At 34.0% G+C, this 25,401-nt stretch overlaps 3 protein-coding genes and 1 pseudogene across 3 annotated transcripts; 1 reads left to right on the top strand and 3 right to left on the bottom strand.

The window, feature by feature from the left end:
- Positions 1–2,617: 2,617 nt before the first annotated feature.
- Positions 2,618–3,953, bottom strand: LOC107637168 (protein PELOTA 1 pseudogene; annotated as a pseudogene).
- Positions 3,954–5,317: 1,364 nt separating this feature from the next.
- On the top strand, positions 5,318–7,365 carry LOC148569408 (protein FAR1-RELATED SEQUENCE 5-like). The gene is made up of 4 exons (XM_088485027.1): positions 5,318–5,395; positions 5,856–6,580; positions 6,734–7,137; positions 7,226–7,365. Exons 1-4 carry the CDS (start codon positions 5,318–5,320, stop codon positions 7,363–7,365), a joined length of 1,347 nt encoding a protein of 448 aa, XP_088341153.1.
- A 1,940-nt stretch (positions 7,366–9,305) lies between these two features.
- On the bottom strand, positions 9,306–14,555 carry LOC148569407 (uncharacterized). Its single transcript, XM_088485026.1, has 9 exons — positions 14,341–14,555; positions 11,077–11,142; positions 10,898–10,993; positions 10,709–10,774; positions 10,135–10,618; positions 9,961–10,047; positions 9,717–9,845; positions 9,492–9,626; positions 9,306–9,356 (listed from the first exon to the last, which is right to left on the bottom strand). Exons 1-9 carry the CDS (start codon positions 14,553–14,555, stop codon positions 9,306–9,308), a joined length of 1,329 nt encoding a protein of 442 aa, XP_088341152.1.
- A 2,317-nt stretch (positions 14,556–16,872) lies between these two features.
- LOC148569406 (replication protein A 70 kDa DNA-binding subunit D-like) lies at positions 16,873–22,971 on the bottom strand. The gene is made up of 11 exons (XM_088485858.1): positions 22,933–22,971; positions 22,572–22,839; positions 21,119–21,215; positions 20,892–21,019; positions 20,719–20,803; positions 20,483–20,615; positions 20,215–20,372; positions 19,897–20,020; positions 19,611–19,793; positions 17,130–17,201; positions 16,873–17,022 (listed from the first exon to the last, which is right to left on the bottom strand). Exons 1-11 carry the CDS (start codon positions 22,969–22,971, stop codon positions 16,873–16,875), a joined length of 1,437 nt encoding a protein of 478 aa, XP_088341984.1.
- Positions 22,972–25,401: the final 2,430 nt, after the last annotated feature.

Below are 25,401 nucleotides of genomic sequence, written 5' to 3'. Positions count from 1 at the left end.
TTGGAATCTTGCATTTTTAATTAGAAGGGAGTACATAATAGAGAGTACAACACAGCTAAAATATTTAATGGTTCTTTTCTTTGTGTGTTCCCTTTAATTTCACACCTTATTTATATTATGTCTTATTACTCTGTGTTTAAATCGATCAAAAGATCATTATATATGTTACATACAATATTAATATTCAATTCAATGTTTTAAGCAAAGCAGTTACACCATCCAAACACTACTATTACTCGCGCGTATGCGCGGGGGCTTCTGCTAGTAATTGTTAAAGCATGGATTAATTGTTAGTTCTAAACCTTGTTGTTGATTGCTTGAAGCATGAATAATTGTTGAAGCATTGATTAATTGTTGGTTCTAAAGTCTAAACCTAGGTGTTGATTATTGCTTGAAGCATGATTAATTGTTGAAGCTGATTAAGGATGTCAATGGGGTGGGGCGGGGCGGGGGATGCCTCCCTGCTCCCCGTCCCCGCCCCCAGAATTAATCCCCATCCCCGTCCCGATCCCCGCCATGGGAGGATAGTTGTCCCCATTCTCATTCCCCGCGTTCCCCATATTCCCCGCGGGGCCCCATTCCCCATCCTCTTATATTTTAACATTCATATGAAAATTATAGTAAAAAATATCAAAAAAATAAAAAACAAACTACAAAATACTATTACAAACACATAAACATATCTTATCCAAGATTATAAGTCCAGAAATACAACATAGCAAATTATAATCCATAAAATAAAATCTTAAAATACAACTTCTATTCTAAAAAAAAAGCAATAAGATATAGTCTTTAACATCAAGTATTCTTTGATGGTCAGCATACTCAGCAAGAGAAATCATAATTGCTTTAGATACATAGAAGGAGAAAAAATCAAGCTACTATTTCAAAATCAAACCCTAACTATTTCAAAATTATAAACCCTATATGTCTAATTGCTTTAGATACATAAAAGGAGAGAAAATCAAAATTATACAGCACAGTGAGTAGGGAAGACTGAATAATAGGGTTAGGGTTTTTTTAATTGGTAAAATTACTAAAAAACCTACCTATGTTAGAAATAAAGTAAGGTTATTTAAGAAATTTCAAACACTCGAGAAATTATCGGGGATGGGGCGGGGATCTCCGCTTGGGTCTCCGCGCCTGTCTCGGGGGGAATTTTGCTCCCCATCCCCATCTCCATCCCCACGGGGAAAATTCCCCACCAACGGGGCCCCATTCGGGCGGTCCCCGCGGGGATCCCCGCCTCCTGGGGATTTTTGACACCCCTAAAGCTGATTGCTTGGAGAAGAGAGAAGCTCGTTTTAGTTCCTTGAATGCCTCATCTTTATGTTTGGCAACTTTTTTATGCTGTAAACGCAAAAGTGATTTCTGTCTTCAACCCACGTTTACCAAAAGCTAAAAATTCTAGCTTTTCCGTTCACCTTTTTACGTTGGATTGAACTTTATGTTCTATGTACCAATTATGTCCTTCATTATTCATATGTTTATTATTTTTTTATAATACTTTTTTCTAATACTCTCTTATGTATATTATTATTTTTTATAAAACTTCTGTTTTTTTTATATGAGTTCTTTTACTGTTATTGTTATTTCTTTTTTGTGTGAAATATTTTTTTACTTTATATTATGATTCTATTAATCCTATTAGAGTACTAAAGAATATTGAGAGTACTAAAAAAATATTAAAATTTATTTAAATATTTAAAATAAAATTATAAGATAACATAAAATAATTATTTAAATTCATGTCATTTTCTGTAATTTTTTATCTAAAAGTAATTTTGAATAATGTAATACAAACAATATTTAGTTTACTATGATCTATTTTGAATAAGAATTACTAAACATAAACTACGTTGATACTAACTTACTTTTGATAAAAATCAATTCTACAAAATTAATTTTATACAAACCTCTAAACCTCTGTTTGTAAACCGTCATCCAAACACACACTTAGTTGTTGAGTGTTAAATTTTGCTGTTGAGGCATTTATTAATTGATTAGTTGTTGAATTGTATTGTTATTGGAGCATGATAGGCTAAGTGATATTATATATGATACATATAATTTACGTCTTAAATTCAGGTAATATATATTTCATCCTTTTATTTAATATCATTAGAATTTGTGTAATTAATATCCTAGACTTATCATATATTGTATTTAATTTGTTAGGACAAAAAGAAAAACAAAAACCTTGTTTTTTTTTTCATGAACTTGTTCCACGATCTCACTTCTCCTTTTTTTTTCTCATGACCTTGTTTTCGACTTTGGTAAAAACCTCGAACGCCACGCTTTCATTACCCTCGTCTTTCTTTAGACTTAAATTTATGATGTCTGTTATTTTTTCGCTCCCATGTTTTCCATTATCCACCATCACAACCAACCTTGATCATATACCGAATTGCGATCTGGCCCATTTTTTCGACCTCCGACCTATGCTAGTTCGACGCTACCATTGGTCGAAATGATTCACTATCAACATTAATATTCATTTTTATACTAACAATATATACGAGTATTAGACATCTTTATCCTAATAAAGATACTCTAATAAACTATATACACTAGAGTATTTTAAAAATACCTAAAGAATATGACGCGGTGAGAATTGTAATAAGGAAATACAAGCTAAGTCCCACATCCTAATTAATCATAAAACTTGCTCTAATAAGCATCATCATCGTCTTCATCATCAATAACAGGCAACGGAAACCTGAGAATGGCAGCAATACCGGTGAGTTGCTGCAACTGCTCTGCCATAACATGCATAGAAGAGTAAACCAACGCGTCCCCACCACTCTCCCTAACCGCCTTCACCAAACAACCGTGCCTCTTCCTTATGGCAACCTCATTGCTCCGGTACAGCTCATCACTGATCAAAAGCGTTTCAATGGCTCCCATCTCTTGAGCACTCTTCACGCTCTTAGGTCCGTAGCAAGCGCGATCCGAGTCACTCGAAACCATGTCCCAAACCTTCTTTAGTGCCCTAATCTGCAACCCTACCTTGCTGTCCTTCATAAGGTTCATCACCGTGCCTTCTCCCAAAAGATCCTTCAAATTGCCGTTGCAATCACCACCTGCAGCCACCACGATCCTTCCTATATTCTCTTCTATTCTTCTCATCTTCATCCTCTTTGCCTCCGATATCATAAACCTTCGAAACTCATCCTTTTTCGAATCCTCGCTTGCGATCACAGTGTTCTTAACCTTGTTCAGATCCACGTGCTTTATGAACGCCGTGAAAACCTCGCGGAAGAACACGTTCTTAGAGTTTGAAGAAGAAGGAGATGAAGATGAAGAATTTCTTCCTCCGCTCCTTGAAGAAGACGTTTCAACCTTCGAAACCATAGCAGTTATGCCTTTTCCGATCAGATAAATCTCAGCATGGTCTTGTTGAAAGAGAATTACTGCGAGTTCTGCATCGGGGCAAGCTTCGTGGTTCTCTCGTTCCTGGAGAGCCTCGACGACGTCGTCCTTCCAGAGCTTCTTGTGGAGCTCGAAGGGCTTGTTGCGCTCTAAGGTGAGGGTGTGGAACGATCCGACGGCGATGTAATCGTTCGGCTCGAGGTTACGGCCGTGGATGCGAAGGGTGGAAGAGTCCTTGTGGAAGTCGCGGCAGGTGACCTTCAGGTGGATGGAGAGCTTAACCCGGGAGGCGGTGGTGGTCTTGGCGTCGTTGAGTTGGTGGTGGACCTTCCGGGAGGTATCGGCCGTGACGTAATCGCCGGGGTTGATAATATTATAGAGGATCCATATGTCGTCAGGTTCTTCAGGGATTATGGTCACTGTTCCCATGTTCCCATGTGGTTCACTGCGAAATCTTTTTCCTTGAGTTTCATTCTTCCTTTTTTCCTTTGTTTCTTCTTGCTTAGATCACAATTTGTGGTGACTATTGGAACTTTCTTTTTTGGGGTTTTCAGGATTCTCGGCAAGGATTCAGATGGTGAGATTTGTTTTGTATGGTACTGAAATAATGTGTGCCTTCTGATGTGTGTATGTGTGTGTTTATTATATATAGGGTGACTTGCTTTAGAATAGGATTAGTTGTATCGCCGGGAAAAATAAACATTCTTTATTTTGGGTAAAGCTAAGGTAGATATTGCATTTGAATTTTGTGGCTTCTTTCCTTGGTTTCAAATTCAAAACTACTACTTATTAGGGGGTGTTGGGCGGTTCACCTAGCCAAAATTTTTCTTACCAAAAAATAATATAAATTAAAAATTATGGTTTCTAAATATATATATTTTTATATTTTATTCACTTATTTTTTATTTATTTTATTTTACTATCTGTTATGAACGCGACCTTCGGATTTCGCACTGGAATGGCCGTCGACCCGAACATCCGGGGCTGACCCATTTCTCTCTAACAAGTCCAAACTAGTCCCACATTCTCTAACCAACATTCAAATACCTCTCTTAACCAACCACAGTATATAAGGAGACTCGAACCCGCAAGTTTTAAATGAGTATGAATAGACTATACCATTTAAGATATAGCTCATTGGCAATACACACCTATTATTATTATTATTATTATTATTATTATTATTATTATTATTATTATTATTATTATTATTATTATTATTATTATTATTATTATTATTATTATTATTGAAAAAAAATAAAATCTTTTAAAAAAAATTAAACTCATTTATCATGCTAATATTTTATTTTATTTTGGTGATCCATAATCATATTATTATTATTATTATTATTATTATTATTATTATTATTATTATTATTATTGGAAAAAATTAAAATCTTTTAAAAAAATTAAACTCATTTATCATGCTAATATTTTGTTTTATTTTGGTGATCTATAATCATATCTTGTCTATTGTTTATAAGTTAATATTTTAATTAAAGTGTTAATAAAATGTCGACTAAATATTAAAGAAATAATCCAAGATTCATGAAATAATAAAAAAAATAGAGTGTATTTTTTTTTATCGGAAAAGCTCTGCATACAAGCCATTAGGGCTTGTATGCTTTACAAGCTCATTAAACAATAAAATCAAAATACGTGCTGCTCCACGTACGTTGATTACACGCGCTATATAAGATCCCGCGTATATCTAACTACCAAATTTAAAATATTTGTTTCCTTCTTCGTTTTCGTTATTTTGAGATTTGGTTGTTCTTCTTCTCGCGCGTCTTCCCTCGTTCTTCTCCATCGTTCTTTTCCTCCCGCTTTCTCACTGGTATGTTCTTCGTTTACGTTACTTTTTTCTCTCTCTGCAACTCGATCTTCATTTTCTATTTTGATTTGTTGTTTTCTGAAATCAAAGTTTGAACTCGTTTTAAAGATAATGGATCATTCCACCTCAGATTCTCAGCTGAATCCAGGCGAAGTGGATTATGAATTTGAATCTAACGAAGTTCCTGAGGTTTGATCTACATAATGAATTTTCTTTCAGTAATTTGTATAGCATTGTGTAGTTAAAAAATTGCTGAACATTGACTGTGAAACTAACACGTTAACATGAATCTGTCGATTCAATGTATTAGTTGTGATTAATTACCTGAAATTTATAGTAGACGCTCGGGTGTAGATCAGGTCTTTATTTGGGTGTATTTTTGCTAGAAGTGTGGGTGTATCTACACTACTGGTTTTGTTATTTTAATTGAGTTGTTGTTGTTCAGGTGTATTATATCAGACATGATTGGGTGTGTTTTTAGTTTTTGACATGGTGTATTCTGCAGCCTGTGTATTTACAGTTTATGGCTTTAAAGGTCATTGTGTAGTTGAGTTGTTGCGGTTCGGCTGTATCATATTAGGCATGATTGGGTGTATTTGAATCATATCTATGGGTGTATTCACAGTTTCTGACACGGTGTATTGTGCAGCCTCTCTCGGTTGTTGATGACGAGCTTGTTCCGAAGGTTGGAATGACCTTTACCACCCTTGAAGATGCTGGAAAATTTTACAAGAACTACGCCAAGGCTGCAGGTTTCTCTACAAGAGTTCGGTGCACAAATAGGAAGGGAAACGAGATTAAGAATCAACTGATTACATGTAGCAGAGAGGGAAAATGGAAATCTAAAATATCTCCGACCGAGAAGACCAATCCTACAGCTGGTCTAAACTGTCCTGCAAGAATTTATATACACACATTGAAGGATGTCGGTGCTTGGATTATTTCAAAGGTTGTGCTCGATCATTCACACCCCTGCTGTCCAAGCAAAGCAGAGATGCTCAAACAGCACAGGGAACTAAGCATGTCCATTCGTCGTACAATAGAGAATAACGAGGAGGCCGGTATCAGACCAAGCAAAACATACCAATCATTTGTTGCGGCTGCCGGGGGTCATCGCGAGTTAAATTTTATCGAAAAGGACGTGAAGAATTACATTACGAGGGAAGTGCGGAATGTTTCCGAACAAGAAGATGCAAAGGAATTCGGGAAATATTTGTTAAGAATGAAAGAGAAGAATCCGAATTTCTTTTTTGAGCTCCAACTCGAAGAGGATCAATCGATTAAGCTCGCTTTTTGGGCCGATGCAAGAAGCAGAGCCGCCTTTGAGTATTTCGGAGACGTCATTTCATTCGACACCACCTACAATACAAACAGGTAACAAACTGCCCCTGTTTATGATGCTAAATTATTTTATTTTTACGAATCCGCATCAGAGGTGTATATTGCCTGTTTCATTGGGTGTATGTGAAGCATTTGTTAAGGTGTAACTAATGATTTTGCATTCTGGACCATGGTAATTTGTTTCAGGTATAATTTGGTCTGTGGTTCTTTCGTCGGAGTGAATCACCACGGTCAGTCAACACTTCTCGGATGCTCTTTGATGAAGAACGAAGAAATTGAATCATTCAAATGGTTATTTCAATGCTGGCTTCGTTGCATGGGAGGAAACGCTCCGAAAGGGTTTCTCACCGATCAGTGCGCATCAATGAAAAGGGCTTTAGAGGCCTGTATGCCAACGACAATTCACTGTTGGTGTATTTGGCACATCATGAAGAAGATTCCAAGCAAATTAAACAGGTACAAGGGACATGCCGATATCGAACAAGAAATGAGCCAAGTTGTTTGGAACTCTCATAACAAAGACTCATTCGATAGGAATTGGAACGATTTTTTGCAATCTTTTGGTCTTGCGGACAACAAGTGGCTTTCAGGTAATGTCTTTTTAAAATCTGCAGCAGAGGTGTATATTGCATGTTCCCTCGGGTGTATTTACAGTCTGTGTTTGGGTGTATTATGCAGATCTGTACGAAGACCGTCACATATGGGTTCCTATCTATCTGGATCACCACTTCTGGACAGGGATGAGAAGCACCCAAAGGAGTGAGAGCATGCATTCATTTTTTAACAAGTATATCACCCGGAACAGCTCGCTTATTTAGTTCGTCAAACAATACGATAATTGCCTCAGAAGCAGGGAGCAAGCAGAGAGAGAATCAGATGTTGCAGATTTTCATACGGTCATACCGTGTGCAACCAAATCCTCCATTGAAGCTCAGTTTCAAGATGCGTACACTCACGTAAAGTTTAGGGAAGTCCAAGCGCAATTCAGAGGAAAGGCGAATTGCATCACCAGATTAAAGAATTCCGCTCTAGGCTATTCAGTATACAAAGTCGGAGAACAAGTTTCTAGCTCAATATTCAACAAGTTCGTGGTTACTTACGACTCAGTTGCAGCCGAGGTAAAATGCGAATGCTTATTATTCGAGTCGAGAGGGATACTGTGCCGTCACGCACTAAGCGTGTTAAGCTTCGAACAAGCAAGCCAAGTGTCACCTAGATACATACTGGAACGATGGAGCAAGAAGGTAAAGAGGCGACACACACACATCAAGAGCAGCCACGACGAGCCACTAATGGAGCCAAGAAGCAAGAGGTTCGACCAATTGGTTTTTCGTTCGCAAAATATTTGCGAATTTGCCTCCGAATCGGAGGAGCTGACTGCAATTCTGCACCGTGCTTACGATAACGTCATGGCCGAGATGGAAGCATTAAAAGCCAAAAGGAAGGGGACATCTTCTTTATCCCACGAAGACGCCAACTTGGAATCCGTTAACGAGCTTCAAAGCCCGCCAAGGATTCGAACAAGAGGACGTCCAAAAAACAGGCTAGGTTCAAAGCTGGAGAAACAGATCGCAAATGGCACAAAGAAGAAGAAGATGAAAGTTTTAAGCGAGGTAAAAGTAATGTTCTTTAAATTTGTGGCGATTGAGTTTATTTTTCTCGTTAATAGGTTAGCTAATGTGTGAGTGTTATATTCAGATAAACCTGTTTGATGCTGCATCAGCAGCGCATTCAAATTCCAGCCAATATCAAGGACACGTTATGAATTATCAGTTCAGGGTACCAGCAGCAGGGGATAACTCTTTGGGTGTATAGTTTTATAGAATATGGGTGTAAAAGCACCGTTCTTTTGGGTGTATTTTTGTTCATTGACAATTTACATATAGACACATATATAGATTCATATAGAACAAAAGCTCTAAAAATTCGCAGGTTATGGGTGTATATTTGATTTGATGTTTTTCTTCATATTTTAGTACATGTAATTCATACATTTTGAATACAGCACAGACAGTTTGGGTGTATATTTTACGCAATGTTGGGTGTATTATTAGACCTGCGTTGGGTGTAACAGTTTATAATTTGCGTTTATATATGCCTTGATTTTTTCCTTCATATTTTACCACCTGTAATACAGCTTTTGAATACATCACAGACAGTTTACCAGCACAGATAGTTTAACTATGGGAAAAAATATACATGGAATAGAAGTTGTTGATAAATGGCAAATATTTACATCATTTGTTCAATTTACAAACTACCCAGCAGTTGGATTACGCAGTTTCTATATCAGCAGAATTAATCTAACAAAACGGACTCAATAATACAGAGGATGGCTTCGACAGCCTTATAGCACTACTCTCCCTAATTGCCCGATCTCTTTCTCTATTCATCTCACTGAATAGTATCCGGGAAGCATACTCCACTCTATAGTGGTCCACCTCCTCCTACAATTAAAAAGTATATTCTGTTTAAACAGCAATATTAATTCAGTAAAGTAATACATAGTTATATAGTTCTAAAGACAGTTACCTGTGGCCAATTATCCCATTCATACTTCCCCTTTTTGATGTTTTCCGGCTCAATTAACTCCATCCACTTCATAACATAGATAGCGCAGTCATAGCTGAAAACGAAGAAAATAAATTACAAATCTCATTTACGAAAGTTTAATGTTCAGACTCACAAATTTATACCTTGTTTTTTGGCCTGATATTTTAACATATGATGATTTAATTTTCTTCTCGTTCTCCCCTTTCTACAGAGGTTCCCCGCCGGCATATGTTATCAATCTTGAAAATACATATCCCTTAAATAGCAAAACAAATCAGTAATAGACCCGAATAAATGCACAAGATACACCCAACTGAATGGACAATATACACCCAACACAACTAACGAAATAGACCTAAATATTAAAGTAAAGAAGACAGAGGCAACTTACAGTGAATTTATTAATGTCCTTTCTCTCATCGCTTGGAGCTCTTTTGTGTAGCGGGTCAAGTATATGACATTTCCGCTTTCTTGTATTTATGAGCCATAACCACCAATGCCCCGAGTGGCAAACAGGAGCAAAAATCTGAAGGATTCCCACATTTCAACAGTGTGTTATTTTATTTGGCATATAAGTAAATAAGCGTACTAACAAATTTAGCAAACGAAAACTTACATATGGATGCGAAGTTAATTTTTTTCTATCTATGAAGGGAATGAAACTCGGGTAGGCTTCCACCCTGAATTCCTTTTTCGTTTTCGGTGATACGAATTCCCCGTTTGGGTGATCCGAAAGTGCCATGCACTGCAAGGATTGCGAAACAAGAAATGAAATACTAAACTTACACCCAATGGAACGTAAAAAATACACCCAAATCAATACAGAAAATACACCCAAAGTTCGGAGAAGTAACACTTACCACAATATCGAGGGGGAGACAGTATATTTGTTCTTGAAACCTCTTTTCATTTTTCTGGTTGAGGATGAGGCAGATGGCAGATACAATCTAGAAATATATGCCGAAATCAATTTTACATTAATAAGCATTGCAATTGACTTTGGTGTAAAAACATTAATGTTATTCTAATATTACCTGAGATTCTATATCACTTTTTGCCTGGAGGGATACAAGGTGCATTCTCATCAAAATGTATTCTCCTTGGCCAATCAGAGTGCACATTTCCTCATACTCGTTAGTATTGCCATCTGCATCTTCCTTCAGTCTCGTCCCCCAGATGTAGCACTTTTGTTTCATATCATCCGTAATCTGATATAATCCCCCAGGAGTTCGAAACTTTGCAGAACTTTCTCCCCCAGTCTCCTTCTGAATTTGTGGACTTTTGTTCTTCCCCTTCGCCGCACTGCTTGCTATTTTTTGGACCAAATTGTCCAATTCTTCTATCAAATTTGCAGATTCAGGAGATTTTGCCCTTTCTGTCTCCTGCGTTGACGCCCCCTCCTGGCTTGAATCAGTCAATCCAAGGCTGAATGATGGCACCCCTGGATCTGTTTTAGGAACATAGGATGCTGTCCATGCCATCATCAACAGGGCAGCAGCGTCTTCTGCGTCTGGATGACTGCGTCATCATGTATAAGAATAAGAATAAGAATAAGAATAAGAATATACGGATGATAAGCAAAGATTGATTTTAGTCTGATGAACTTACATTTTAGTTGGAGCTGGGGGAACCATGGGTGTGGTCTCTTGAAGTTGTTTGGGGGTTTCAGGAGTGCTGCACAGTTACAAAAAATTAATCACGGCGTAAAAAAAACTAATCAGGAACAATATACACCCAAACTGTTAGCTAATATACACCCAAACTCTAAACAAATATACACTCAATACTATTTCTTACGTTTCTGTAGTCCCTTCAATCTGTAGCATAGGGGTTGGTTCAAAATCTGTCTCAGTGGTTGTTTGGGATGCCGGCACAAAATCCTGAATCGGGACTCTAAACAAGAAGAAAAATGAAAGGTTAACAACGCCTTTGAAAATAATAAGGTTATAAGGTTGAAATATTATTGGAAAACTCACATTGCAAGCGCTTCCGACGGTGTCTGTTCCCTCACAACCATCATATTCGAATCAAACGGACTCAACCTAAAATACACCCAAAGAAATTCAAGAAATACACCCGAACAATTCAAAAAGAAGACAAGCTTTGTTTTTTTGAGAACTTACATACTTGCAGTTTTTGCTTTTTTTTTTCCTGCCTTTTTTTTCTTGAATAAAATAATAAAGGGCTTTTTTTTCTAAAAAAAATATATACAGAATTAGAAGTAGAAGGGTAATAGAAGAACAAAAGTAACGGTTATTTGAAAGATAAATTACATGCTCTGTGACGGCTGGTTTACACTACTCTGTTCTGTGCGTCCTTGAGAGGAAGGAGCATCACTTCCCAAGTTCACAGCCGGTATTCTAAAATAGATTTGATGTTATTCAGACAAAATAAGATACAGGTATAAAATACACTCAAATGAATGCACAAGATACAACCAACCGAATGGACAATATACACCCAACACAACAAACGAAATATCCCAACTTAATAAACAACATACACCCAACTTGATCAACACAATACACCGAAATGGTTCCACAAAATACACCCAAATCATGATAACAAGATTTTATTAAATAATAAAGCTTCTTACGTTTCAGACGACACATAGCGACCTTATGTCGATCGCAAGTCAGCTTGGTTCTCCCTGCAAAACAAGAAACAATTATTAGCATACAAAACACACCAAAATATGAAATAGACAGCCCAGCAAGACATACCCCTCTGCAGCAGATTTATCAACATTTTGTCCTAGCCATTCATCTAGTTCGTCACTTGATATTTCATATGTCTCACTACATTCATAAAAGAAGACGTTAACAAAAATAATTACGATGATAGACGGTAATATAGCTTACGAGGTACTGTACCCGTCAAAGTATTGATCTTCTTTAGGAGGTGAATCCTCCACAACAACTTTTTTCTTTTTTGGTTGTGTTCTGGGTGGAAAAAAAAGAGTACCAATCAGAAATAAGAAATTAATTTTATCACAGAATAGTCGTCTAATCTAATTATATGCAAAGAAGTGCTTACTTTTTTGGTGTTGTTTTTGTTTTTTTCTTCCCCTTCTCCTTCTCTGCAGGTGATGATTCTTCGTTCCTATAAGTTAATAATAGACACTTCAGTTAATACACGAAATCTTTATAATGAAGCCAAAAGAAAGGAGTAATAATTTCAGGACATTACTCATCACTTGGTTCAGATTCAGATTCTGAATCAGAATCTGACTCCTCTTGCCTCTGCTTTCTTTTTCTGGAGTCCATTCTGGAAGGCAAACAATCATTATTTAGAACATACTAAAAATACACCCAAATGAATTCACAATATACACCCAACTAAATATACAATATACATCCAACGCAGCAAACAAACACACCCAGCTTAATAAACTACACACACCCAACGTGATCAACAAAATACACCCAACTCGAAAAAGAAATTACACCCAAGTATGGTACTTACTTTTTCCCCTTTTTGCTGGGGTGTTTTCTTCCTGAATCCTCTGAGTCTTCTTGAGTCTCAGACTCAGAGATAGAAGTGTCAATGTCAGTAGCTGTTTCTGTCTCCGAAGACGATGTTGGACTCGCCTTCCTTTTTTTGTTTTTTTGATTTCTTGTTTTTTTTCTTTTTTTCTTTTTTTTTTCATTTTTTCTCTTGCTCTTGTCTCCGCCATCTTCACAATCCCCTGAAACATTAGATATTTTAGCTAGCAGCATTCAGGTAAATAAAATACAAGCAACATATTATGTTTACTTACCAAAATTTCCTCTCTTTCTGCAGTCATTCTTTCCACCAACTGCTCCTTAGTCCAGTTGGCAATCCAAGGCTTTGGTGGTCTTTCAGCCCTCTTCTTGCCTTTGTTTTCAGAAAGATGAAAGTATATTATCATCAGGGCAAAGAGGCAGCCATCAATTGCCTTCTTCTTCTTCTCCTGGTAGTCTGTGATGCCCTTGATCAAGAAGGTCAAAACATGCCCCCCCCCCCCAGTTTCTCTCCGATATGCCGTCCATCTTAAAAATTGGGGCCAGGTGCACGGGTGATATTTTGTTTATCGTCGTTGGCAAAAGGAACGCCATCTGTATGTAGAGGATGAATATCCTCTTGAACATCAGGCGTTCCTCTTCGTTGCCAACGCCGATTTCCATCATTTCATCGGTAAGACTTTTGAGGGTCTTACCCTGGAATCTTCTATAAATTATTTTGTCATCATCAGAAAGTTGCTTATACTCAACTTTCTCAGGAAACAGATTTCCTACAAAAAGGAAAACAACAAAGTATCAAAGTCGGTTCAAATACACCCAAGCATCAACCTTAAATACACCCAAGCATCAACTTAATATACACCTATAATTTTGAGCTAGTTACCTGTTGCATTGATGCCAAGCGCATCACCTATTGTTTTTGGTGTTATTTGGAAAGAACCATATCCTGTCTTCAGTCTGTTCTCCCCAAGTTTAAAGTTGTTTGTCAGTTCCCTTAAGAGTTGGTGATCCACCCTGAGTGGTGGGATGTGCATCAACCCACCGAATCCGAGATCCCTCACAATTGCCTTCTTCTCCTCAGTCATGTTTCTGAACTTATCACTCAGGAGATGTGTGGCACACTTAAGGTCTTTTGTTTTGTTTCTTGCTGCCATTTTCTCTGAAACGAAAAATACACCCAAAGACATCAGTACGATACACTCATATATATGAGTCAGATACACCCATTAATAACAGTAAGATACACCCATAGATATGATTCAGATACACTCATTGATAACAGTGAGATACACCCATAAATATGATTAAGATAAATCCATATATATCAGTCAGGTATCACTCAAACATGCTTCAATATCAAATTAATTGAGATATCAGTAAGATACACGCATATATGAGTCAGATACACCCATTGATAACAGTAAGATACACCGATATGTAAGAATCAGATACACCCATTGATAACAGTGAGATACACCCATAGATATTATTCAGATACATCCATATATATCAATCAAACATGCTTCAATATCAAGCCACATTACAAGTTCAAGCAGTATACACCCCCCAATCTACGGAATAAACCCCCAAAAATCAACAACAATAGCAGGAGAACTTAGAACAAGAACGTAGAACGACGTAAAACTTAGAAGAACGACGTAGAACTTAGAACAGTGTAACAAAGAAGCAAGAAGTAAACCCTAGAAGAACGACGTAGAAGAAAAGTAAAATATACAGGAATCTTAACGAACTTACGTTGAGTATTGTTGCTTTGCTTCAGATTCTTCACGGAGAGTTTGATGGTGTTTTGATGGAGGTTTCGAAGAACGATTTGTATGTTTTGAACTTTGATTTTCGCTCGAAAATGGAAGGGTTTCCTTGTTTTCGAAGCGTTTTGAGAAGTGGAAGAAGTGGAAGAGTTTCCCATACGTAACGGTTGTAGTGTTGAGCGCGTGATTTTGACGCGCCATGTTGTCTCTCTTTATGCGCGTGGCTTCTATTTGGGCTGGGCCAACTTGTAAGCTTGTAAGCTTATATGTGTAGCCCAGCCCTTTTTTTATCTACTAGCTTATTCTTTCTCTTGTAAGGACTCTCTTTTCTTAATACAAAATATGATTACTTTCTTAGCTTCCTATCCATCATAAATTTATTTTCCTTTACGATTATATTTTATCTTATATACATAGTTAATTAAAAAAAAAAACTAAGATATTAATTTGACTGTTATATATCAATCTATCTTAAATTTTAGAATGATTTGTTTCTATCATTTTTCATTGTGTAGTAATATTTTAGGATTATGACTCCAAGAAAGAAAAATATTATACTGGAAAATATTTAAGGATATAATTTTGAAATTGATTTTAATGATATTTGGAGAGAGAAAAACATAAATTAACCAATATCTATAGATTATTCATTTTATTCTCAATATTATTGTATTGTCACCCTACTTTGACTGGAGGATTCAATTGGAGTGGCAACTGAAATGAGAGATCAAGACAAATGGGGTAAATATTTAAATTTATTTAAAACTTTATTTTGATATTATTATTTTATTAGTTATATAATTGTTAGTTTACAAATCACAATATAAAGTTTTTGAACTTATTGTTGTTGTTTATAAAATAATTTATCTTGTTATTATATTCACTATTAAAAGTTTAAAGTTTTTATTATTTTTACTATAGTTAATATTTGAATTTGTTCATAAAAATAATAGCAGAAACATAATCTTATATATCTTTTAAATAATTTTAGTTTTTTACTAAGAGTAAAATAATAATTAAAAAAAATTTAGTTTCTAGATAATTGAATTTAATAAGAATGTATATAGTTGAATAACTAATAAAATAATAAACTGAAAATTATGATATCATATTAGTACAATTGTGTAACACAAATGCTAGAGGAAATAAAAAGAGAAAAGACAAAATTAATATTTTTTTAATCTGTTTAATCACTCTAAACTTTTATAATATTTGTTTATTATAAAAATATTTTTACGTTTTTATAAGGTTAAGAAAAATCAATGTAGTAGTAATAATATTTTACAAGTTTGTATAAGATTGCTTATGTAAAACCCGGTTAATTAATGGCTAATTAATCCATAAAATGAGAATTTATTCTAGAAAACTAAAAATGTGATTTTTATGGCTTAACAAGATGACCGCGAGCAGGAAGAATCCGACGGAGGATGGGCGCCGAGTGAGGAAGAAGACATCGAACAGGGAATTTGACTTGGAAAACACCGACAGTACAAAGAGAGACTTCTCGGACAGCCACGGACGGCGGCAACCGATCACTCCATTCGGCGGCAGTGGAGGCTAGCTAGAGTTTTCCCTTTTTGTTTTTCTTTAAATGAAGGAATGAATGAAAGTAACAAAAGAGAGGAGGGAGACCAGCAAGGAGTAACGTGTCTAACTCTTTTTGTTTTTTTTTTTGTTTTCTTTATTTATTCTAATTTATAAAAGTAACAAAAGAGAAAAGGAAGACCAGCAAGCAGTAACGTGTTACTCCCTCTTTGTTCTATTTTGTTTTCTTTATTTATTCTAATTTATAAAGAGACTACTTGTGATTGATTAAATTTTCTACATGTATTTTGGTAAACGAAGAGATTGATTAAAAAAAGTTCTTATTTCTGATCATTGAATATATTTCTTCTATTCTAAAATAATTGTTGCTTTAATTTTAACTTTTAGATTTATTAAAAAATTAAAATATTCATTTTAAATTAAAGTAAAAGCCATACTTATTTTAAAACTGAAGAATTATACGATAATAATAATAACAATGATGCTGAATGAGCAAAAGATTTCAATAATGCATGATTTATTCCCAAGTTCTCAAAGTGGTAATCATATCCATGAGAGAGAGAGGGGTTTCCAATGAAAGGTTCAATACATTCCGAGACCGAGTATGTTGTGCATAGTTGAATCTCACTCAACTCTCTTTGCAATTGCCAATATATTATCACCAACACTAATATTACATTTATTTCTTCAACGGGCTTTCATTTTTTTATATAAGTACTCAAATACTAATAATAATAATAAGTATTTATTAAAAGAAAACACATTCAAATTTTGGATTAAATAAACAAATATACGAAACAACTCTTGTATCAATTTCTAAGAGATAAATTAATGTCAACACAAATTCTGAAAAATAAACTACTCATATATGGTAGATCCTAATCACTCTCAAACAACCATACTTCATTCAAATAATAGTTTAAATAAATTATTCTCATATATTATAAATCGAACTGTGTAAAGGCGTGATGATTTAGTCTTCCATCACAACCCACTTCCCTTTCTTGGATTTGGATGAAACTGACTCCTCTCCAACCTCTTCAATATGTTTCTTAGTTCCGAGAATCTTAGAATTATGTTTCTCATAAACTATAGGTGATGGAGTTAGCTCACTCTCACAAGCCTGGGATACGTCATCATGTACCAAAAAATATAAGAATAATAATATTTTATTTACTATGTAAAAACTAAGAACATCATTGTATCAATTTAAATTGGAAATCATTTGACACAAATCTTAGAAGTGTCGTATGGACCAATAGACAAACTCAATAGTTCAGAATTTTCATGGGACAAAAGGCCCTACAAAATAATCTATTCTTAATATATAAAAGTAGGTACATAGGTTTACCCACATTACTTCTAAGTTATTTCTCTTCTTCTACTTACGCCATGTCAGCACTATCGCTTACTTGGCAAAATTTTAGAATCCACCACTCAAATCTTGACAAATCAACTTTTATTTTCAAATTAAAAAAAACACAAAAAACAAAACCAACAACTTAACTTTTTCCAAATCAATCCTTATTTCTAAAACAACAAAAACACAAAACAACAAAAACACAAATTAACATTTACCCAAAAAAAAGCTCTGAAAACCAAAGAACTTATTACCTTTCTCAAACTTCTCGAAACCCTCTTCCTCTTGGCACCTCTTCCGTACCAAGATCCTATTTCCTCCATCCACTTCCGGTCCTATGAGCCATTGTTTTTTCCTCAAAACAAATTGCCCATCGCGATGTCCATCCCCAGCGGAGCCGCATTGCATAAATTGCAGAAACCAGGGCAAACTCCATTCCTCCTGTTGTGGTTTCCCTGTCGGAGCTCGATTCTGGGTCTCAGACCAACGTCACCATTTGGCGCTGCCAATGTAGGAAATTCGTCCCAGGTATCTTCCTAAAGATTTTCAACTTTGCCGTTTACTCTTCTCATTCTGTTGTTCAATATCATTTTCAATAGTCCTATTTATTTGTTATAAATAATATCATTTTAAACGGTTTTGTCTAACAGTCATAATCAAAATTAATTTGCATTTAAAATTATTGCTCCCTATATACTATCGATTGCAATATTTCATCATCAAATTATAAATTGTTATTTTACATGTGGAGTCCTGCTTCTACAATTTACATTTATGTATTTCTCTTTTTCAAATTGTTATTCCACATGCGCAGTATTGCTTCCACAATTTACTTGGAATGATCTTTGACCATGTCTTATTCCCTTTGTTGTAGAAGGATTTGTAGTGGTAATGACAGATGGGAAGAGTTAATACCCAAAATTGCTACATTAAAGAGGCGGAGAGCAATCCTTTCAAAAAAAGGAAGACAAGAAGATATGTCAGCACTATCGCTTAGTTGGCAAAATTTTAGAATCAACCACTCAAGTTTTTGCCAAATCAACTATTATTTCTAAATCAGCAAAAAATAAAATATACAAAAAATATACAAGTAATAGAAATATATGCAAATTAGGCTGCAAAATTACCAATGACAATAATTGAAAATTAATAGTATCTAACCAAATTTGTAACCTACAAGAATTAATATCCCTATATTTATTATATTTTACCGTTATAAACATTACAATAAATTTATAACCCCAATAATTAATTTATTAATTTTTATAAATAACTCATTAAATGTAATAAACAATGTTATAAATGTCATGATAATCTATTAATCATAATAAATTTAACGTTACAAATATTCAAATTCCATACTATTTGAACTACTTATATAAGTCTCTTATCACTATTTCTTCAAATAACATTAAATTTAGCACAAGAAATTTATTTTCGCACTACACAACATCTCAAACTTACTCAATGGAGCATCATTCTTTGGACAATATCACCAAACAAACAGACAATTGGTTTATCAAAGTTCGCATGGTTCGTCTATGGATAACATTAATACCCACAAATAAAGAAGAGTTTCTTTACTTAGAAATTATTATATTAGATGAAAAGGTACAAAACAAGCATATTTTTTGTATTTTTAAATTAAACACTTACCAACACTATTTTGAATTTGCAATACTTGAGACATTGTCTGATAGAGTGGGTCAAAGAAAAATATTAACAGGTAATTTCACTTTATACTATTTCAATTATTCTTATTAAAAATAACTTATTTAATAAAAAAAATTTTACACATTTTTGTTCTTTTTATTGTAGATGCTATTAGAAAACTGCATGCACATCAAGAGATCAAGAAAAAACAAAACCATACAAATTCAATACACATCTTTAGAAGAAGAACATACATACAAAGATGGAACAAACAACACAATAGAAAGTGCATACAACTCAACAATTCATAAAGAATATGCCTTTACAAGAATCTACAACAGAAAAAGGATGACTAGCGCCACATAAGGAGACCAAATTTATCGACCAAAACAAATGCAAAAATCAAACCACCAAATAAAAATGTCATTTTGTACAACTCTAACATTCAAATCTTTTGTACTACAAATTATTTTAAACAAAACACCTTTTATATTTAACTTTAATTTACACATATTTAATTTAATTCTACAAAACATAGTCATTTTTAATATTTATTATATACTATCATTAAATTTACTATCTGCGCATCGCGCGGGTCTCATTCTAGTTGATTCAATAAAAAGACATCATCAAAATCTGGTTGATCTGTTTTTGCAATACTAAAACAAAAGAGAAAGTTATTAGCCAAAGGGGGTTACAGGGTCAGAATTATATTTATCCAGGAAAGCAGAGACCAGAGAATTCTCATTAGTCATTCTCAGCACATGAATCACATATGGTTCATAAGAGTTCAGATTCCTCATCTTGAGTTGCACTTTGAAGATGAACTTAATATCCCTAAGCTTATTAATCTCTTCGGGACAGGAATTTTTCTCAACACCCTTCAAATTTAGCGGAAAAAAGTTCATTCATGCTCTCATAAATAATAAAAATTAAGGTATAGTGCAAAACAATTAACACAAAAAAATGAATATGACATCAAACCTTAGTCACACAAGACTGCCTAAGGTCATTAGCAGAAACTCCAAGAAACTTTGCAGCTTCTCCATCGAACAAAACAAAAGAGGCGGCATCGGTGTGGTCTATCACCCTTATGTGGATGTTGTACCTATTATTCACCAGAAAATATACAATCCAAGAACAACACACTACATAAATTATACCAATAGTCAGAGTGTCTATACTATGTTATTATTGAATTGGACGCAAATAGTTTTTTAATGGCTTATCCAAGAGTCTCCATCCCACACGGTAGAATAGTTTAAAATAATCCTTATGTTAAAGAAGTATCGTGAGTCATACCTCGGCTCATAGAACCCGTAGTCTCTAATGCAATTGGGACAGAAATATCTTTTCTCAAGTTCCCTTAAGCCACGACGACACTTCTTACATCCTTTGTACCACCAACCAAACTCGGTCTCAACTTCTTTAATCGTCCCGCCTGTAACAAATACAGCATCATAAAATCGATGGATGCAAAGGTACAACACAACAATTGAGATTATGATCCAACAAACATTAGAACTAATATAATGAAAAAAAAGGAAGAGTAATAAAGAAAGGATTTTACCTGATTATACTCCTTTATCTCGGCAATTGTTTTGTAGACTGACAGACGCAAAAAGTCTTTCTCAACTGAAACAGGTTGATCACAGACCAGCGGCATTATGCCTTGTCCGTCAACAGGATCCAATTTGTTTACCCTTGTATTTTTAAATCAGAATTTATGAAATTTGCTAATAGTTAAATAATCAAAAGCCTTGTATAAATATTCTGCTGGCCACACTACTGATCTATATACTGTACCTCGCAAAGAAATCCCTGGCAGCTGGAAACTCAACATTGATAAACAGTTTCAAATTGTAGTTTGTGTTGGAAACACCCATGACCCCTACAAAAAGACATAACAAATTAAAGAAAATACCAGAAGCATATGATGACACAAAACATGCATTCAAATAGCAGTAAAATAAACAAACCAGTATAAAATTTCATCTTGCCCATTTGGAGAATAACAACATAGGTAAGACACGGGTGTTCCTCCAGATATTTGAGCAAATCAAAAGCAAAAGACTGCCACAATGTTACCCTTAATTTCTGTCCACCCCTATAAGAAATAGAAATTCTTGTAGAGTAAAGAGAGGCACAAAATTTCAAAATAAGATTTTAAAACAAAAGCCACTATCAAAAAGATATTAAGCATTACTCAAGATCATCAAGTTCTATGGTGATATAACTTGACGGCTTCCCGTCCCGGGTGAATTCGACCAAGTTACCCTTAGAGGCAAGCTGACCTATCACATCTACAAAATAAAAGCACCAATCTTTCCATTAACAAAACTCTATCTGCTCAGATATTTCTCCAAAAATGACACATTTTTTTCCAAAGTTTCATCCATGTTGAAATCAGATTTTTTTTTATTTTCTTAAAAATAGAAATATAAAAGACTGTTAATAAATAGTTAGGGCCTAGAAATCAAAGTTCGTGAAAAAACAAAAAATAAATAGGTTAGTACTCCTTACCAACGATACCTTTAAGGGTACTAATTCTTTAGTTAATATATATATGAAATCTATATTTAGAGGTGTTAAAATAAAACGCATAATAATAGAAAACAAAGCCAATAACAAATTGAAGAAAATTTAACTAAATAATATAATTTTTTTTAGTCCTATACCTATAATAAAAAATAACGCATCAGCCAATTCAAATGACATACATTAAATATAGACATATTATGTAATAAAATCATATTGATAAATTATTTTGCCCAAAAAAAATTATATTTCTTTAATGAAATTTTTTAATACAGAATTTAAATAAAAATAAGACACATTAATTTTTAAAGTATTATTTAACCCTTATAACCTTATAAGGATAATACAGAAAATTATATAAATTTTTTTATTAAACAAAATTTAAATGAAACAATATTTAACTGAGTTAGAAATTATATTATTTCTTAATATAAAATTATAGCAAGAGAATAATTGTTACAAGTAGGGAATAATAAAAAAAATTCTTCCTTAATATAATTTCTTAATGTATCAAATTTTAAAAATAAGACATGCTCTGTCATAGTATATTATATTATATTATGTAAAACTTTTCAATCAATTCAAAGGATACAAAGCTAACATTCACGGCAAAAGCCCAAAATAAAGCCTAACTCTTTTCCATAGATTTGGATCTTCTAAAGTTTGAATTTCAATTTAGAGAGTAAAGTCTGATCTTTCTACCCTTGAATAGTTTCTCTTTCATATTTATTCTTGGTCCCACATATGAAATAAATGGTAAAAGATCACACTTTACTCTCTAAAGTGAAATTCAAACTTTAGAGGATCCAAATCCCTTTTCCATGGGTAATAACTAATTTCTCATGGGTTAGACCCTATAAGCTCTTGGGGTGTATATTTGGTTAGAAGATAAAAAGAGAAGTAAATTTTACTTAAATAAATTTCACGAAAATTATATGAATCTATAATACTTGAGACTTGAGAGGAATAGCAACAACCATCAATTGAATCCATATCTATCCACTATATGCTCATAATAAAAAATACAACAAATGGTGCAAAACAATATATAGGATTAAAAAATTAGACCTAAAAAAATTAAACAACACATGCATTATAGATTAATCTAACAAAGTACTTACCAACTAAATAACCATCTTCTTTAGACTCTGATTGAATTGTTTTGAACGGAACAAAATTGAATCTGTTCAATGGAAATGAAGAATCTTGTACCGGATGCACAATCGTGTCCCTCTTGAAGTGGATTCTAAATTCGTGTCTAGTAGGCTTGAACTTGATGGTATTCAAAGCAACTCCAAAATTAGTGACCACATACACGTTGCCCTCAGCGAGTAAGCCCTCGAAGATAGGAACAAATATGTCTTTTACAGTGCATTGAATTGTATCCCCCTAAATGCATTAATTTTATAGAGTCATAGATAAATGAGGTTTATTACTCAGGTATTACCAAAATAAATCTGAAATGCAAAGAGAAAAATTTACCTCTTCATCAAGGACAACCATCTCAATAGGTGCCTTCATTCCAGATTTTGCAAATTGAGAAACGGTCCAAAGTCTAATGACACGTACTTTGAGCTTCCACACCTTATGCGCTGGACCAGCATTGATACACTTGATGAGATCATACCTAAAAATCAAGGACCTCATATTTAGTGAAAGATAAAAAAAAAATTATTGTGAAACAATCCACATGGCACATGAACTCACCTAGCTGCCATTGCTACCTGTCACTACAAAATTATTCAAATATTATGAATTTCTGTATAGAGTAAGAGTAAGTGTGGTGATCACCTATGCTATACTTATAGAGAGTCACAGCACTGTTCAGCCCCAGTATTGGCAAGGATTGCAAGAATCTTTACGTTTCTATCAAAATCCAACTAAAAAAAAGGAAAAGTTTTTGGACTATTCAGAATTAAAGAATTTGAATAATATCAATAAAATAATTATGAAAATTAGAATAGAAATTAACGGCCAACATTTATTGTGTTCTATTGAGTTTAATTCTGAAAAATCAAAATAAGAAGCAATATATGCTGAAGAGGAAATCACCATATTTACATGCACTAATTAGGTACTGTAAATTAGAAGAAGTTTCGAAAAGGCATGAAATTATTTTATTTTTGTATGTTGTCAAATCATTCTATATCGTAGATATTGACATTTCAAGAGGTACAGAATAAAGGGGGTATGAGAATTAAATTTGATATATAGCACCAATTTTTTGTTTCTTAATCTAATATAATTCCCAAAAGGTTTGTTAACAGTACCTTCAATATGACCAAAGATTGTGTTGAGAGCATAGTATCATATTTTTCATAAATTAAAATTTGAGGCATTGATTTTTATTGACTCCAAAAAAAATATTGCAACATAAGACAAATTAAAAAAAATATAAGATTTAGACAAAATACAAAAAATTACGTGAAAAGAGGTATTAAAAATAGGATCAATTGTATGATAAAATTAATTATATATGGGTCGCATGCAATTTGGGATTAGGGTTTTACATTACATATATTAATGAATTAGTTTAGAGACTTACCATGATTACAACCAAGGTTCTAAGAACAGGGGAAAGACCCAACGAAGGATCCATTGGGAAGCTGCTGCTAGGATTGGGCATGTTTGTGTGCAAGTGTTCCAAGTAATTGGTTTTTTTCTGTGTAATCTCAAACACAAAACACAAAACACACAACCCTGAATAATCAAATAATCATATACAAATTTTACAATAACACAAAGCAGCAGCAGTACAACAGAGCCAGAACCCAAAAATCAAATAATCGTTCAACGATTTCAACAAAACACAAAACCTATAATCATTCAATAATTTGTTGATTTCAGAATAGAAATTCAAAGAATAAAATGAAAATTGAAGAACAGGTGCACACCAAAGCCACTGACCTTCGAGACAATGACGCCGAGACGACGGCGACAAGACGACCGCGAGCAAGAAGAATCCGACGGAGGATGGGCGCCGAGTGAGGAAGAAGACATCGAACAGGGGATTTGACTTGGAAAACACCGACAGTACAAAGAGAGACTCCTCGGACAGCCACGGACGGCGGCAACCGGTCACTCCGTTAGGCGGCGGTGGAGGCTAGCTAGGGTTTTCCCTTTTTGTTTTTCTTTGAATGAAGAAATGAATGAAAGTAACAAAAGAGAAGAGGGAGACCAAGAAGCAATAACGCGTTATTCCTTTCACCCCTCGAAACGACGTCGCTTTAGGCAAACCGGCTGGATACCGGTCCGATCCAATTAGTTGGATTATAAGCTAATGTATTATAAATTAATGTTAATTCATATGTAGTATATAAACAAATTTAATTAGAATAAATAACAATTTATTTATTTTATTTTAGACTTTATAAATGAAAAGACTAATTCACTAATATAACAAATTATAATTAGGCCCAGTTTGGATAACTAACTTAATTAAGCTCCTTTTGATAAAATAACTTAAACAATAAATGACTCTGTTAAAAGTAACTTATAAATAAGTTATTTTGTGTTTGGATTTTTAACTCTAAAAGTGCTTATTTTAAAGAAATGTAATGAAAAGTAGAAGTATTATGAGAGAAGTCATTTTTTTTAACTTCTCTATAAGCTCCAAAATAGCTTTTTAGAAAGTTGCAATTTGGTTTTGAAAATTGCACCCGACATTAATACTACTACTTTTCATAAGTAAAAAGTTAAAAAAAGCTACTTCTAGAGTTTCCCAAACGGGCCCTTAATGCAGTATAATTAATTAACTAATATAAATTATAATAAATTATATGAATTATATTAATTATAATAAATTATATTAATTATATTAATATTTAAATATATAATCAAATCAAATCAAATCAAATCAATTAAATCGGAAAACACTCTCCGAAGCATGCCACGTCGGCTCCATCATTAAGTGCAGACATCCAATTTTTATATAATAGAATAGATATGATA

Source organism: Arachis ipaensis, chromosome B4 (assembly GCF_059453495.1).
Source record: "Arachis ipaensis isolate K30076 ecotype BB chromosome B4, ASM5945349v1, whole genome shotgun sequence".
Taxonomy (NCBI): domain Eukaryota; kingdom Viridiplantae; phylum Streptophyta; class Magnoliopsida; order Fabales; family Fabaceae; genus Arachis; species Arachis ipaensis.
The sequence above is the reverse complement of the archived record's forward strand: the minus strand, read 5'-3'. Positions and strand labels throughout refer to the sequence as shown.